The sequence below is a fragment of the Amblyraja radiata genome, chromosome 32, assembly GCF_010909765.2.
Source record: "Amblyraja radiata isolate CabotCenter1 chromosome 32, sAmbRad1.1.pri, whole genome shotgun sequence".
Classification (NCBI taxonomy): Eukaryota; Metazoa; Chordata; class Chondrichthyes; order Rajiformes; family Rajidae; genus Amblyraja; species Amblyraja radiata.
Window position 1 is genome coordinate 19040141 of NC_045987.1, and position 17092 is coordinate 19057232.

The 17092-nt window shown below is 42.0% G+C and overlaps 1 protein-coding gene across 1 annotated transcript in view; it reads left to right on the forward strand.

Annotated features, from left to right (window-relative positions):
- rbm18 (RNA binding motif protein 18) overlaps nucleotides 1-9399 on the forward strand; it is a 32248-nt gene extending 22849 nt beyond the window's left edge. The window contains exons 5-6 of the mRNA XM_033049057.1: nucleotides 4216-4301; nucleotides 7268-9399. Of these exons, the coding sequence (XP_032904948.1) occupies nucleotides 4216-4301; nucleotides 7268-7442 (261 nt within the window). The 3' untranslated portion in view covers nucleotides 7443-9399. The remainder of the gene's footprint in view (nucleotides 1-4215; nucleotides 4302-7267) is intronic.
- The last annotated feature ends 7693 nt before the right edge of the window (nucleotides 9400-17092 follow it).

Here is a 17092-nt window from a genome sequence, read left to right on the forward strand (position 1 = left end):
ACGGTGGGGAGGTCAGAGCCAGTGATGGACTGGGCAGTGGTCACAAGTCTTTTCCGCTCCTGGACGTTCAAGTTGCCAAACCAGGCCATGATGCAGCCAGTCAGTATGCTCTCTACTGTGCACCTATAGAAGTTCGAGAGAGTCCTCTTTGACGTACAGACTCTCTATAATCTTATCAGGAAGTAAAGACGCTGATGTGCCTTATTTATAATTGCATCAGTGTGCTGGGACCAGGAAAGATCTTCGGAAAAATGCACGCCCGGGAATTAGAAGTTTTTTACTCTTTCCACCATCGTCCTGTTGATATAAGCGGGATTGTGGGTCCCTATCCTTCCCCTTCCAAAGTCCATAATCTGTTCCTTTGTTTTACTGGTGTTGAGAGCCAGGTTTTTGTGCTGGCACCATTTGGTCAATCGGTCGATTTCTATACTCTGACTCATTACCAACTGTGATTCGTCCCACAACAGTGGTGTCGTCGGCGAACTTGATGATGGAGTTCGCACCATGTCCGGCTACGCAGTCATGAGCATAGAGTGAGTACAGCAGGGGGCTGAGCACGCAGCCTTGAGGTGCTCCTGTGCTGATTGTTATAATGAGTGTAATGAGAGGTTTGATTTACAGAACAGTCACGGGGCAGTCGTGAGCTGCTGAACAGCTTCATGGTTCCTATGTCCCAGTAAGCAGTTTTGACAGTCAACCCAAAATATGGGGATGATCCAGTCTGAAACAACGGCCTGATGTCTTATTGGGACTGTTTTACACTTACAACATATTCAACAATTAATTGGTTCTGCTTGTTTGTATCAGAATAACTCGGAGATGTAGGTGATGTTGGTACCCATAGCCGTTAGTATGGGAATGGTCTAGTCTTTCACAACATGTCATCGGTCAGAGAATAGGAGAGTGTCTCATTGACCAATGTGTAGCTGTCTATTTTGTACTTGAGTAGGTTTGCCTAGAACACTGAGCGCAATTGATTTTCAAATTAAACCTGTTAATCAGTGAAACTTAGATGGTGTTTATTAGAGGGGTGGGGGAGTAATGATGATTTGGAAAGCATGCTCTTGGCTGAAATCATTGATAAGTTCTGGTTCTTAAAGAGGTTAACAATGGACTGAAATGGAGCAATCAAACCTTCACCTCTGATTCCGTTCGATTTGACCATCTAAAGGTTGGTTTTGTCACATTGAATGGTGTTGACCGCAGTGGTCGGGTAGGCTGATTCATTTTATCGAACTATGTTCATTTGTTTGAGTGCTGTCGTACATAATGGAGAATGTTGCATCGCACTCTAACTGTGACCTTTAGCTGGGCTGTGTTTTGTGGATCCTGGCTACTTTCAGGCAAGCTGCATGGCTGAGGAGCAGCTAACAGCTGCAGCACATTTCACAGGTTCTGCCTGGAAATAAGTTTGAATCATAGCCAAATAACACACTTGTTAAGGATTCAGTTGTAGGAGGCCCAATAACTAGAAGCCAGGACCCCCACTTTCGTGTCCTGACTGGGTTAAGCTAACCATTAAATTGTGAAAATCACAGCTTTCATCTAAACCACCCAGCATTTGTGTACCTTTGCATAAACATCTTCAAGATGTGCATTTTGTTTGACGCAGTGTTGTCTTTATTGACATGTAGCACCAGAGACACAGGTTCGATCCTGACCTCAGGTGCTGTCAATGTGAAGTTTGCACGTTCTCCCTGTGACCGCGTGGGTTTCCTCCACGTGCTCCAGTTTCCTCCCACATCCCAAAGACATGTGGGTTTGTAAGTTAATTGGCGTCTGTAAATTACCCCTAGTGCGGAGTGGATGAGGAAGTGAGATAGCATACAACTAGTGTGGATAGATGATTGATGGTTGGTATAGACTCGATGGGCAGAAGGGCCCGTTTCCATGCTGTATCGTTCAATCAAATATTTCAAAATATGCGAGATGAGAGAGATTCTGTACTGTTGAGTCAACATAGCGATTATGTACGTACTTAGTGCCAATGTACTGTGGCAGATTATTACTTTGAATGCAAATAGTAACAGAATGTCTATATTCTGTGCAAAGATAAAGTATATATTTTCAATATTCCAAAACTATGAATTGAATATTGTATCCAGATCCGGATTATTTTTGCATAGAAACATAGAAAATAGATGCAGGAGCCAGCACCGCCATTCAATATGATCATGGCTGATCGTCCAAAATCAGTACCCAGTTCTGGCTTTTCAACAATTCATCTCTATTTATTTAAGGTGTTTGAAATAGAAATATTCATGCAATCTTGTAGATTTTAGGTTTCTACATGATCATCTGATGCAAGCCAAATGCATGCATGCTTTACCATCAGTTTTTGTTAAGAAACTGTAAATCGTGGTGGTGAAGAAGGCATTTGGCACACTTGTCCTCATCGGTCAAGGCATTGAAAACAGGAAAAGAGACAGTGCTGAGGATCTTGGCGAGTCTGCAGCATCTCTGGAGGACAAGGATAGGCAATGTTCCCTCATGAAATGTCGCCTGTCCATGTTCTCCAAAGGTGTTGCCTGACCCACTGAGTTACTCCAACATTTTGGCGTTTTTTTAAAACCAGCAGCATTACCTTCTGTCTCTATTCAGTACAGGAGTTGGAATGGCATGTTATAGCTGCAAGATGTGGGTACAGCGACATTGGAGTGTAGTCTGGCCTCTGCAATTGGAAGGACGTAATTAAACTTGCAAGGGTGCAGAAAAGATTTGCATGGAAGTTATTTGGCTTTGATGGGCTTGGGTTGTAAGGAGAGGCTGGAAAAGTTGGGTCTTTCTTCCCAGCAATTTAGGAGGCTCTGAGGTGACATTGTAGAGGTTCCTAAAAGCATGAAGGGCATGGATAATGTGAATCGCCGCATTGTGTTCCTCAGGGTAGAGGAATCTAAAACCAGAGGGCAACGCTGTAAGGTGAGAGGGGGAGAGTTTTAAAAGGGACCCAAGGGGCACTGTATAGTACATCCAGTGCCCTCCATAATGTTTGACTCAAAGACCCATCATTTGTTTATTTGTCCCTGTGCTCCACAATTTGAGATTTGTAATAGAAAAAATCATGTAGTTAAAGTGTACAGGTGTTTGGAGATTTTTCTTTATTATAGAGAGAATTCTTCTGTCATCAGCTGTGGAGGTCTTCCTTGGCCCTTGCGATTAGTAAGCTCACCAGTGCTCTCTTTCTTCTTAATGATGTTCCAAACAGTTGATTTTGGTAAGCCTAAGGTTTGGCTGATGTCTCTTAACAGTTTTATTCTTGTTTCTCAGTCTCATAATGGCTTCTTTGACTTTCATTGGCACAACTTTGGTCCTCATGTTGATAAACAGCAATAAAGGTTTCCAAAGGTGATGGAAAGACTAGGTGCTGAGAGCTCTCTTGTACCTGCATTAAGGAGGCAATTAAACACACCTGATCAATTACAAACACATGTGAAGTCATGTGTCCCAAACATTATGATGCCCAGAAATGGGGGGGATGATGTATAAACACAGCTGTAATTTCTGCATACTGAAGCCAAAAAGTATAAAAATACCCTTTAATAAAATCTGCCAATGTGCACTTTAACCATATGCGATTTCTTTTCTATGACTAATCTCAAATTGTGGAGGACAGAGGCAAATAAATAAATGATTTGCCCCAAACATTATGGAGGGCACTATATAATGGAACAAACTCTGGAGGAAGTGGCTTAAGCTGGGTACAATGTACAAACTGTAAAAGATAGGAAAGGAATGGACGGATGGGTGCCAGGTTCAAAAAAGTGGAATGAGCTTGTTGGTCGCGCTGGACAAGTTGAGCTGAAGGGCCTGTTTCCCAGCTGTGCAACTCTACAACATGATGGATAGTACATTCAATATAAGGACACACTACTCGAATCTCACTGTCATTTGAATTTTCTTCAAGAACACAAAGGGTCTTGTTCGCTGCTTCAGCGCCACTTGTTTGCAGGTCCTATTCATTGCATGGAGGTTCTGGGAGTCTCATGTTGGCCAATACACAAAGGTCCATATTTGTCACTACAGGTACTACCAAAGCTGTGGCACAGCTATAAATACTGTAGAGGGTGTAACCACTTTGCCACAGTATAATATTTTTGGCTGCTCCACATTCAAACATAATAGAACAGGTTTATTTTGTCCATTGCACATACGGGAGGATTGGCTAAGCAATAGTTAATCATCTGTGTTTTTTCTACTTGTTTTTTTTTAATGCAGAGATACGATCAGTACAAAAATGATAAGATTCTTCCAATAAGTCTGGAGCCATCTTCAAGCACTGAACCAGTCCAATCCAACTTAAGGTAACGGAGAGAATATTATGTTAAGTATTGCAAGTGGTAACGTCTACAAAGTGTTTCCTCTATACTTTGGCTTCTTACTTTCCTGCACTGGAAGGTGACTCTTCAAGCCTCATTGAATGTGAAAACTAGGGTGCCACTCCAGTGCAGTGATGCAGTCCCTTGGACGAGATGGTAAACTGAGTCTCGCTGTGCTCCAGGTTGGTGAATGACCCCACAATCCTAGTTACTGAGGGGGATTGAAAATGCTATAGCCGCTTTGGCCATTTCTTGCCCCTCACAAAGTCATTGACTGAGATGACCAGACCATTTGTCCCATTGCGGACTGAAGACTTTGCTGTGCTCAGTCGCTGCTGCAGCGACCCACATTGCAAGTGACGGCATTTCCGTCCGACAGAATTGGCCAGGGTACGCTGCAGAATGTCGAGGAAGTGGAAAAACCTGTATATTTAAAAAAAAACATTTTTCTTTGCGTGTTCATATTGTTATTTAAAACAGGGTGCTGAACAGGGTGACCGTGTTGACACTGTCGTTCAACACTGGTCCTCGGTTCCACAAGCGGAGCAGCTGGTAGAGCATCTACCTCACAGCACCAAGAGACCTAGGTTCTCTCCTGACCTTGGGTGCTGTCTGTGTGGAGTTTGCACGTTCTCCCTGTAACTTCATGAGTTTCCTCCGGGTGCTCCAGTGTCCTCCCACATCCCAAAGACGTGTGGGTTTGTAAGTGAATTGATCTCTGTAAATTGCCCTCAGTGTGTCGGGAGTGGATGAGAAAGTGGGATAACCTAGAACTACTGTGAACGGGCGATCGATAGTCGGACGATAGACACAAAGTGTTGGAGTTATTCAGCAGGTCAGGCAGCATCTCTAGAGAAAAGGAATAGGTGACGCTTTGGGTCAGAGCCCTTCTTCAGACTGTTCACATTGATCAAACTGATAGTTGGTGTGGGCCGAAGGGCCTGTCTCCATGCAGTTCCTCTAAAACAAACTCCAGTCCAAAGAAGGGTCTCAACCCAAAACGTCACCCATTCCTTTTCTCCAGAGATGCTGCTTGTCCCGCTGAGTTACTCCAGCTTTTTGTGTCTATCTAAAGTTGTTGGTTTACTTGCAGATAGTGTTATTTAAAACATTAACTCAACTAAGTGGAAACGGGCCGCTTGGCCCACGAAGGCCATCCGATGATCAAACCACCTCATGTCTCTGGTACCCTGTCTGTCAGCAAAGCCCCGGGATGGTGCAACTGTTTGAGCCTGTTTGTCTCAGCAAAGCGGTCAAAAATCAGTGGGCATAGATATGGAAGGATTGATGAAGGGATGATAGAGGAGATGAAGAATCCGAGTGGTCCCCTAAATGTATTCTGGGTCTGGAACGTTTTCTGGAAAAAGTGTTGGGGGAGAAACTCTCTTCACATTTAAGCTGTCAGGTCTTCAGTTGAAGACCTATGCCTGCTGAACATAGAACAGTACAGCACAGGGACGGGCACTTCACCCCATAATGTCTATGCTAAATATGTTGCCAAGAGCCCTTTTTAGCTTTGTCTCCGTGCTTGTGACAAAAGGAAACCCATACCAGTAACATAACATAGAACATTGATCAGCACAGCGCAGGAACAGGCCCTTCAGCCCACAATATCCATGCCGAATGTGATGCCAACTTAAACTGATCTCTGGCTAGACGTGAATCCTATCCCTTTAATTCCTGCACATTAATGTGCCTATCTAAAATCCTCTGTAACGCAACTATCATATTTGCCTCCACCACCACAAATTCCAGTACCCACCACCCTATTCATCTTCCTGCAATAGACACAAAAAGCTGGAGTAACTCAGCAGGAGGCAGCATCTCTGGAGAGAAGGAATGGGTGACGTTTCTTCAGACTGTAGATATTTTCCTGCAATTTCACCTCTCGCAGCTTTAAGCTCTGTCCTCGAGTCTTTGACATTTCTGACTGTCGCCCCTTTCTATACCTATCATAATTTTCTATTGTTCTATCAGGAAAATAAAATGCGATTGGGAGAATTAACAGACATTGCTATCTCCTGTGTTGTAATTTTACTTTCGGCATGGTCCAGTTCTATTGGAATTATGTGGAGCTGCCAGCTTGACTGGCAAAAAGTGCCGGGGATGGAAAAAGGAGTCTCTGCAGTAAATTTAAGTTGGTCATCGTAACTCCATACAGTGAGCATATTCTTCTGATTTAGGTGTCCATGTAAAGAGATCACATCTAAATTTGTTACCAATGGGTTGATCATTTCTGTAGTAGTACTGAAAGAATGAATGATACTTTGTTATCACATATCACAGTCAGATTATTTTGTTTTGCAAAGTATGCAAAAAGCCGCAACATATAGGGCACCGACAAAGTTACAAAATAGTCCCTTTGTTTTCGCCCCCACCCCCACGTCGGGTCCCTCTTTGTTCTCCGCGGCTCCCTCACAACACGTCCCTCTGTTATTGGCGGCTCCCCCATGCCGGGCCTCTATATGTGCTCGTCCGACGTCCGAAAGCACGCGGCTCATACCCGATGAAAGTGTATTCCACAACATTGAGAACGCACGGGTACCATTGGAGGTTGGTCACTTGTTGGTACTAATGTATAATGCTTTTAATTTCTAATGCATGTTACTTCAGGATATGAAACAATTGCAAAAAAAATCTTACCAGATACTGGGTCAAAGCGAATTCTAGATGTGCTGCTCTAATATATCGCTTCCTAGCAGAATGGTTATTCCATTGTTTAGCATTGAATGAGAACTTCAAACGTTTTAGGAAAGCTTTCATTTTGGTCATTTTACATTCGACATATGCATTTTACACAATTCTGCCAGACGATGTTCCGCACTACTAAGTTAACAGGCAGCTTGTTGAATTAGAAAGTCGCTTTGCTCCCAACCTTTCAAAGCCGGGGGGTATAATGCAGATTGTGCTGCTTTAATCTTGTTCTAATAGCCTCTTCTTTTTATTTGTAGCATTAGCGCAAAAATAAAAGCAATTGAAACCAAGCTTAAAATGATGGCTGAAAACCCAGATGTGGAATTCAAAGGAGCCCAAACTTACTCGTACAACAAGCCCTCAGAAAAAGTGTTGGGTAACAAGTCGCGGACAGCTCCCTATTCCAAGTTTGTTCGTAAATCCAAGCGGTGACTGAGATGGATGACTTCATCTTTTGGATCTTCCTCATCAGACTTTTTAAAGGCATCGATGGCACCGCAAAAGACCAATCCCTGGACTGTGACTTGGGATATAATTTATTTTTCTAAGAAAACAATTTTATCTTGTTTGTCTTTATAGCACATGGTTGACAATATTCCACCTTGGTCATTAAGAATTCCATTTCAACTTCAAGTTTGTTAGCCGTCAACCTGGGTGTCTATTTTGGCCACGCCGTTTCTGATTTTGGCTCATGTCATTGAACAGCCTCCGGGTATGGGGATGTTACGAAGTTTATCTAATAGGATGCATCCATAATCTTGCCGTTTAAAAAAAAATTGAAGCAGAGTTGCAAGTTTTCCACAAAAGGCCTTCAACCGTACAGAGATATCTTTGCCTTTCCATATAGTTGTGAATTTAGAATCGCAACAGATGTGGGTCTGGCAGTAACGAATATCGTGGAATTGATTTATTTCTTATTTTGATTGTGCTTAAAGTAATTGCAAAATGGTGTGATGCGGTAAAAATAGATCACGCTGTATGTTTCTTCCCATGACACAGCAAATATGACCTGGGCATCATGTTCGGCACAGACATTGTGGGCCGATGGGCCTGTTCCTGTTGCTGTGATGTTCTCCATAATACATATGGAAATGCTGCTTGGCTTGTACATCAGCTGAGTTCTGGCGTAGATTTAGCTGTTGCCATGTGGCTGAAGAAGTGCTTTCCTTTAACAAAATGCACGTTGGTGACAATCCTGATGGGTTGAAAAATAGCAACGCTTCTTTCTTTGAATTCCCTCTGACTAGCTGTGTTTTCAGGAAGTTTAGAGTCCACAATGCTGTGTGATTGGTAATGGGTCTCTTTTTTCCTTGACACTGCATCATTTTTTTCTTCCTTTCACGTGTCTTGAAACCTATAAATGCAATGAGATTGGCAGGTATATTTTGAAAAAGAAACCAGCAAAATAAATTGTACTCCAGATAAGTACACATTTTTATAATTGTTGGCCCTGGAGTCCGTGACTTTGGTGAGGTCCCTGATCTTGCAGTGAGAACTTGACTTAGTACTTTGAGTTTGGTCATTGGGGATGGTGCTACTCTCCATTGCTTTCAGCATGTTGACGATAAACCTTGCCACTAATCAGTTGTGGTTTCCTCATTCCACGCAAAGGGGGACGCAAAGCAGTTTAAACTGTTGGTAACAAAATATTTAGCATACAGTAACATGAGCATAGACCAGTCGTGTATAGTAATGTGCAAACGTGAATTTGTAAATATTTACAAAAATTGATACCATCACTCTAAACAGCCTCCGAGTTAAATTGCTTCATGTTTCGAAGGCTGAGGTACTGATTTTATGATGTACGGGGCCAGATGTCGCGAGCACGACGAACAGCTTTTTGAAGACGGAGTTCCATATGTTGACCAAGCCACTAATTCAGTCTCAGGAACCGGCCAATCCTTTTGATTTAATACAAACTACACAGAGGGGTAAGATTACTTCCTTTTCTTCCCACCCCCCTCCACATACTTGGTAGGCAAATCAGACCCAAAGTAACTCTATAATTTCCAATTGCAATTGGTTAAACCCATACAACTGGGAGAAGAATCCACACCTTACTCTAGATTTTTACTTTTGTACGTTATGGTGAACAAATCATGATTTCAATTGGGAGACCATAATTTGTGAATATTTTATGACTAAATCCCATTTTAAGAACTATTGGTCCATCCTAATAATGGTGAATTGTTAATATCATTTTCTTCTGTGAAGTTTATTTATACCTTGCTGTTGTCCATACAAGACTGCCTAATTGTCAAAATCAGAGAATGGACAAAACGTCTTGGTTGCTTTTTTGTACATTTTATGACTGGTAAAACACATTTCTCTTTCTGTACTGCCCATTTTACCTTTTCAAAATTTTAAAAAATAAATGTACATAAAGGAGTCTGACTGTACTCGTGTGATTGAACTGATTCGTACCAATTGCAGCAAGAAAATCATTCTCATTTCAAGCTGAGATATTTTACAAGGCAAAATAATTGTAATTAGTGAACGATGACATCATTATGGCATCATTAGTGACACATTTGTATTACAGAGTAAAAATGAAAGATATAATGGAGCTAGTTCTGTCTACGCGTTTAGTTTAGAGATACAGCATGGAAACGCCCTTAACCCCATTGAGTCCATTTCGACTATCAAACACCCAGTCACACCAGTTTTACGTTATGCCACTGTCATATACTCTTGACCACTAGGGGAAATTTACAGAGGCTAATTAACCTAGAAATCCGTTGATTATATAACTGCCTGCTAGTTTATCTTGCCAGGAATGAATTAATGCATTGCTACATTCAAATCAGCAAATACATCTGGCTTCATTCTAGGAATCACAAGTTTTCATACAGAATTTATACAGTGTGAGCCACAACCTTGTGTCTTTCCAAGGAACTTCAGTCAGTGAAGGCCTTTGGAATGTAGTTAATTGAAAGTAAAATCACTGTAACACTAACAGGTTTGAATTGAAGTTGCGGATTGTTCTTTGTTTGAAAGCACTCAATAGATCTTTTTTCCCCCAAAGAAAGCTGCCACTTTTGATATTAATGGATATTTCTTTTTAAATCAAGAATGTTTAATTGTCATATGTACCGACAAGGGGACAATGAAACTCTTAAAAGAACACAAAGTGTTGGAGTACCTCAGGCAGCATCTCTAGAGAACATGGATAGGTGATGTTTTCGGTCTTGACCGAAACATCAAATTTTTACATTATTGCAGCAGCAATATAAACACAATATACATAGATAATATGAAAGAAACAAAAAATATAATAAACTAATAATCACAATAATGAAAAAAAAAATATGAATCCTGAAATATTAATCTTTTACATCAGTGCATTCCTGATTTTGGCCTATCAAGGTATTTGAGGTTGAGGTATTTTAATTTTCAAAAGTAATCGGGCAATATAAATGTTTGATTAAGGTACCTTTGATATCCATGTGCGTGATCTCAACGGCTGCATCGAGCATTGGCCCAAACTGTTTTAGAGCAGAATTATGACAGAAGAATTGCTGCTTGTTTGTAAGATTGGCAACTGTTTAGTGTTGGATTATGTTTAGTTGGGAAATTATGACATTTTGATTTGAAGAAGTTCACAGTGAGTACTATAGGAACGGATTACAACACACAAGATGCTAGCTAGTTGTGGCAGCCTTACTAATTGGGTATGAAGTATTTGCGGTGAAAATTTCCAGAGGAACCTTAGGGTAAATTTGCTAAACTTCTCATTTAATGTTCCCAAGACTGAAGTAACTTTATAGGCCATCTGAAAACCTGATGCAACCAAGCGTTACTGGGTGGGAAAGTTGACAATCAACTTATGAAATGTGAGATTGAGATACAAGCCGCTGCAGATTCTGCAATCTTGAGCACGGATCTGAAGAAGAGTCAAAACAAAATGTCGCCTGACCATTACCTCCCCAGACGCTGCCTGACCCAAGTTCCTCCAGCACTTTGTTCATTGCAATGTCAGGTCTCACAAACAACCATCTCAGCCATGGAGTCTGTTAGGAGCAAAGCATTAATTGGCGAGTCAAAACTACACATCATTGAAATAGTGGACTCTAATTTATATATATGCCACCTTCAGGAGTGTGGCAGATCATTTTTAGATTTCCAATATGTGGTTAACCAGATAAATATTTCCTCCTTCCTTCGTGATAACTCATTTCCCCAAAAATCAGCTTTTTTCATAACCTGAAAATTCTCGCTGGCTGTAATTTTTAAGATTTTGGGTCGTGCTAGCATGGCTACAACCAATTTAATGATGACACAGTAAAATGTAGACACAGGAACTGCAGATATTGGTTTACCAAAAAAAAAAACATGAAGTGCTGGAGTAACTGGCTTAGGCAGCATTCTACAGACTGAGAAGGGTCCCGACCTGAAATGTCACCTCTCCATGTTCTCCAGAGATGTCGCTCAACCTGCTGAGTTATTCCAGCACTTTGTGTCTTTCCATGCCTGGCTTTGTTCCACCCCACCTTTCTTTCAGCTTTCTTCCCCTTACTACAATCAGTCTGAAGAGTCCCGGTCTAAAAAATGCCTGTCCAAGTTATCCAGAGATGCTGCCTGACCTGTTAGTTTACTCCAGAGCTTTGTGTCTTTGTGTTACAGCTAACCAGGGAGTAAAAAAAAAAACTGCTGGTTGGGCAGCATCTGTGGCGGGAAATGGAGACGCAATGTTTTGGGTTGGATCCCTTCTTCAGACGGAACAGCAGAGGATAGACACAAAATGCTGGAGTAACTCAGCGGGTCAGGCAGCATCTCTGGAGAAAAGGAAGAGTTGACATTTTGGGTCGGGACCCTTCCTCAGACCCGAAACTCCACCTATTCCTTTTCTCCAGAGATGCTGCTTGGCCCACTGTTACTCCAGCATTTTGTGTCTTTATTTGGTGTAAACCAGCATATGCAGTTATTTCCTAGCCAGAGTGTTCCTATACCGGGTGGCGCTGAGATGGCAGCCTCGCCTGCAGCCTGTGTGTTATTTCGACTTTTTTTTGTTATTTTTAGTGTGTCTAAAATGTTTTTTTTTAATGTTTATCAATGTGTTTTTATGTGGGGGTTGGGGGCGGGGGAATAGGGTGAAACCATTTTCAGTCACTTACCTCGACGAATATGTGATCTTTCTCCGTCCCTTTGCGGCCTAACAACTGAATTGGTGCGGCCTTTCCTGGAGACCTGACCGTTGCTTCAAGCCGCAAGCGCGGAGCGGGCGATCATTTTGCCGAGGATCACTGTGGAAGTGCTCCAACCGCGGACTTTAACGCCGTGAAGCCGCGGTCTCCGGTAAGAAAAGGCCGGCTCGGGAAATCTTTGCCGCGGAGTGTTCCGATCCGTCCCGACGCCAGAGTTTCCATCATCCCGATGAGAGGGCTTGAACAGCGGACCATCGGCAACGGCTCCGTTCAAAGGCCCCGACCATCACGGGTGAACAAAGGAGGAAGATGACTGAACTTTATTGCCTTCCATCACAGTGAAGAATGTTGATTCCACTGTGTTGGATGTTTATGTTAAATTTATTGTGTATTGCATTAATTTTACTTGTATGGTAACTCAAATATCACTGTACCTTAATGTGACAATAAATGTGAACTTGAACTTGTTTGTGAATGTAGATTTTGCTTCATTGACTCAAGTGACTAATGATGGCCATTGCTTCTAACTAGTTAATCAATCTGCCATGCAATGGCCATCAACAGCTAATCAGGTACGCTCCAGTAGAATTAGCACTAGCCGAAAAGATGACCAGAAATTGGGAGAACTCACTGTTTTGCTCAACCGTCTATTTCATGCTTCCAGGGAAACTTAAAATTTCAAATTTTTACTTATTTAAATTGCAATGATTAAAAAGGTCAGTCTGCCAAGAAATTAACAATTTTAACTACAAGCATTAGCTGCAGGCATGCTCATTTTTCAGAGTTGAATTGCAAATTCTTCTTTGATTTTTGATTTCAAAACCTTGTAGTTGAGCACACCTGCCAGAACAATGCTAATGAACTGGATTGATAAATCATTCTTTCAGGATTTGGAAATGGCTAGGTTAGTGAATAAGGTTACACAAATCTGTCACTTAATTATATACTGTGCTCTGTCCTTTCCAGTTGAATTAATATTCTTCCTGGCTGTTACTTTACTAATGAGATGATTGTTAACTCTGTGGGAGGTGATATAGGTGAATAATGGATTGGCTGGGTTGTTTTTGAATGATTATAAGATACAGCATGGAAACAGGCCATTCAGCCCATCAACATGCTGACCGCCAATCATGCATTCATATTAGTTCAATGCCATCCCACTTTTGCATCCACTCCCTATGCACTAGGGTCAATATAAAGAGGCCAATTAACACATGCAGTCACAGGGAGATCGTGTAAACTCCACATAGACAGCACCCGAGGTCAGGGTCTAACGGGTCTCTGACAATGTGCGATGGCAGCTCTACCAGCTGCGCCTTGTTTAATGCAACAGCAATATCTCAAATGCTGGTATGACCTGCCTCTGTCTACTCATAGAGCATTTGTGATACATATTGAAAATAATGAAATAAAGTACCTTTGGCGTTTCATGATATATCTGAGAGAATATGGCCATGTTTAGCTGTATATGAATGCATCTCAACCAGAGAAAAAAAATGTCAGTGCATTAAATTGCTATTCAAAGTATCCTGGGGTTAACTTACAACTGATTATTAGTTCTATTATTGCATATCATAAATCATGTTTTCCACTAGTATACTAGAGTGTATTTAATATTCCTTTACAGGTTGTTCTAATTATTTTAACCCATTTATTTACCTGGATAATATCTTCATTGCAATTGTACACACAGAAATGTAATGAAAACATCCTACCCAATCTACTGGTGTGTTGTATGCTTTCTCTTCCCCAGCCCTGTAGTGATCGATGGTGGTAATTCATTCCTGATTTTAATCTTGGAGTTTAATTTTCTAATTAGGTTAATTAAGGATTTATTCATTTAACATAATTTTCAAATGAAGGTTTGCCTGATAGTGTAGGGAGAATGTAAAACAATAAAAAGATTAATGAGGATGCACAACACTGCAGATACAAGAATCTTGAGTCGTAGTCAGGATCGAATCCACGTCTCTGGCATTGTAAGGCAGTACCTCTACTGCTGTGCCACTGTGCCGTCCCGAGCACAATCTGCTTTGCTCTTTATCTCAGAATGTGCGATGGGGATATGGTGAACAGGCAGGGCTGGTGTGCAGCTGAGCTGCGGTCAGGGTCCAGGACACCCTGTAAGGTCTTCCTTCAGCCTCCTACACTCCAGGGATCATGGACCCAGCCTACCCAGCCTCTCCCCATATCTCAGGCCCTCCAGACACAGCTCACAGTCATGGGGTGGGGAATGTGGGTGTCATTTGGGTCCAGATTACTTGTATATTCCCCTCTCTCTATAAGAGTCAAGATCGTTTAATTGTCACGTACCAGCAATGGAACAATAACATTCTTACTTGCTGCAGCTTAACGGGCCCATCAATACACCAACACAGATACTATAATAATCAATAATACGAGAAATTAATATTCATGATACTAAGTACCATAGTCATGCAAAACCATACTGCTAAGATTCCAAACCATTACAAAATTCGCAGTTACTGGAACATTTTTGGTACTGTTGTGTGATAGGTAAAAAAAACGTCAAATATAAGTGTGTTTGGGGATTGACTGGGATAACATCTGATAGTTTGGAAAATCTGATGGTCCTACACCACCAAATCCCAAATTTGCCGGAATAAGTGAGTTTTACTGTTTTCCGTGGAAAAGGAGGTTTGTGTAGGGAAGATGCTGCTGGGCTTACTATTGGGGAGTAAAGGAGACATATTAGGATGCAATTTGTGGTAATGAGTACAGGATATTTTGTAAATAAAGACAGGAAGTAGCCTCCCTCCAGACTTCCAACAGTCACCCCGCCCATTTCCAATAATTATACAAATATCTCTGCCAGGGGTCCTGCATTTTCTTTCTTTGCTTCCCACAAATGTCGTGGAAAGGAACCAAGAAGACCCAAAGTGCTGGAGTATCTCAGTGGGTCAGGCAGCATCTCTGAAGAAAATGGAGAGACGACTTTCTAGTGCATGACACATGTCGGTCCCCCCTCATTCACCCGCAAAGGAAGTCCAGTGGATTTACCAAACCTGATTTCTCATTGGTTCATAGAACATAGAATAGCACAGCATAAGATAGGCCCTTCGGCCCACAATGTCTGTACCAAACGTGATGAGAACACCTTCACTTACCTACCTGCACATAACCCATATCCTCCATTCCCTGCATATCCACATGCCTATCCCAAAGTCTTTTAAATGCCACTAATGTACTACTTCACCCACCACCCCCGGCAGCGCGTTCCCAGTACTCACAGCTCTCTGTGTAAACAAATATATCTCTCACCTTAAAGCTATGTCCTCTAGTATTTGATTTTTTTTCCATCCTGGGAATTTTATTCTTGACTGTTTACTCTATCTATGCCTGATGACATCATGGCTCTTTGATCAATCTTACCACTGTTTACTGGATGACCTTTGAGATAATTCTCCTAACTCTGGGACCGCAGCAATTTACAATATATATTAATTATTTCGATAAAGGAATTAAAAGTAACATTAGCAAATTTGCAGATGACACAAAGCTGGGTTGAAGTGTGAACTGTGAAGAGGATGCAATGAGGATGCAGGGTGACTTGGATAGGTTGGGTGAGTGGGCAGATGCATGGCAGATGCTGTATAATGTGGATAAATGTGAGGTTATCCACGTTGGTGGCAAGAACAAGAAGGCAGATTTATTATCTGAATGGTTTCAGATTAGGAAAAGGGGAAGTGCAACGGGACCTGGCTGTCCTTGTAAATCAGTCACTGAAAGTAAGCATGCAGGTACAGCAGGCAAGTGAAGAAAGCTAATGCAATGTTGGCCTTTATAACGAGAGGATTTGAGTACAGGAGCAAAGAGGTCCTCCTCCAGTTGTACAGGGCTCTGGTGAGACCACATCTGGAGTACTGTGTGCAGTTTTGGTCTCCGAATTTGAGGAAGGACATTCTTGCTATTGAGGGAGTGCAGCATAGGTTCACGAGGTTACTTTCCGGGATGGCGGGACTGTCATACGATGAAAGAATGATGGAACGACTGGGCAAATATTCACTGGAATTTAGGATGAGAGGGGATCTTATAGAAACACATAAATTATTATGGGGTTGGACAAGCTAGACGCAGGAAGCATATTTCCGATGTTGGGGGAGTCCAGAACCAGGATCACAGTTTAAGAATGGGTAGGCCATTTAGAACTGAGATGAGGAAAAACTTTTCACCCAGAGAGTTGTGAATTTGTGGAATTCACTGCCTCAGAAGGCAGTAGAGGCCGATTCACTGGATGCGTTCCAAAGAGAGTTAGATAGAGCTCTTAGGGCTAGCGGAATCAAGGGGTGTGGGGTGAAGGCAGGAACGGGCTACTGGTTGTGGATGATCAGCCATGATCACATTGAATGGTGGTGCTGGCTCGAAGGGCCGAATGGCCTACTCCTGCACCTTTGTTTCTATGTCCTTTGCTCCGTATTTCTTGATACCTTACAACATCTACCATGCCATATCTGGGATTGAATTGATCCAGCGCCTGGGTGATTTGGGGATGACGGGGAGTGGGGTGGGGATGGGTGGAGAGGAGGGAAAAAATCCATATTTCATAATCCAAAATACTGCAGTAGACGGAAATCTGAAGTAAACTCGAGCGTTTAAAAAGTTGGTTGAATTGTCACATAAATCGGCAACGGAACAATGCAATCCTTACTTGCAGCAGTTCAACATACCTAAAAACACAGTTTATATATAATAAAGAAATATTAATAAACAATAGTGCAAAAACCGCCGTTTTTAGTTCAACCAAAGACTGTTCATGGAAGTTTATAGTCGCTGAGGTGAGTGTTCTGTTGTGTAGTTGTTGGAAAGAAGCTGTTCTTGGAACAGCTCAACCGGTCGGGCAGCATCTGTGGAACCGCTGCAGAATGCAGGAGTACGTGTTGAGGGACGCGCTGAAGCTCGGTGCAGCCAACGCCAAGG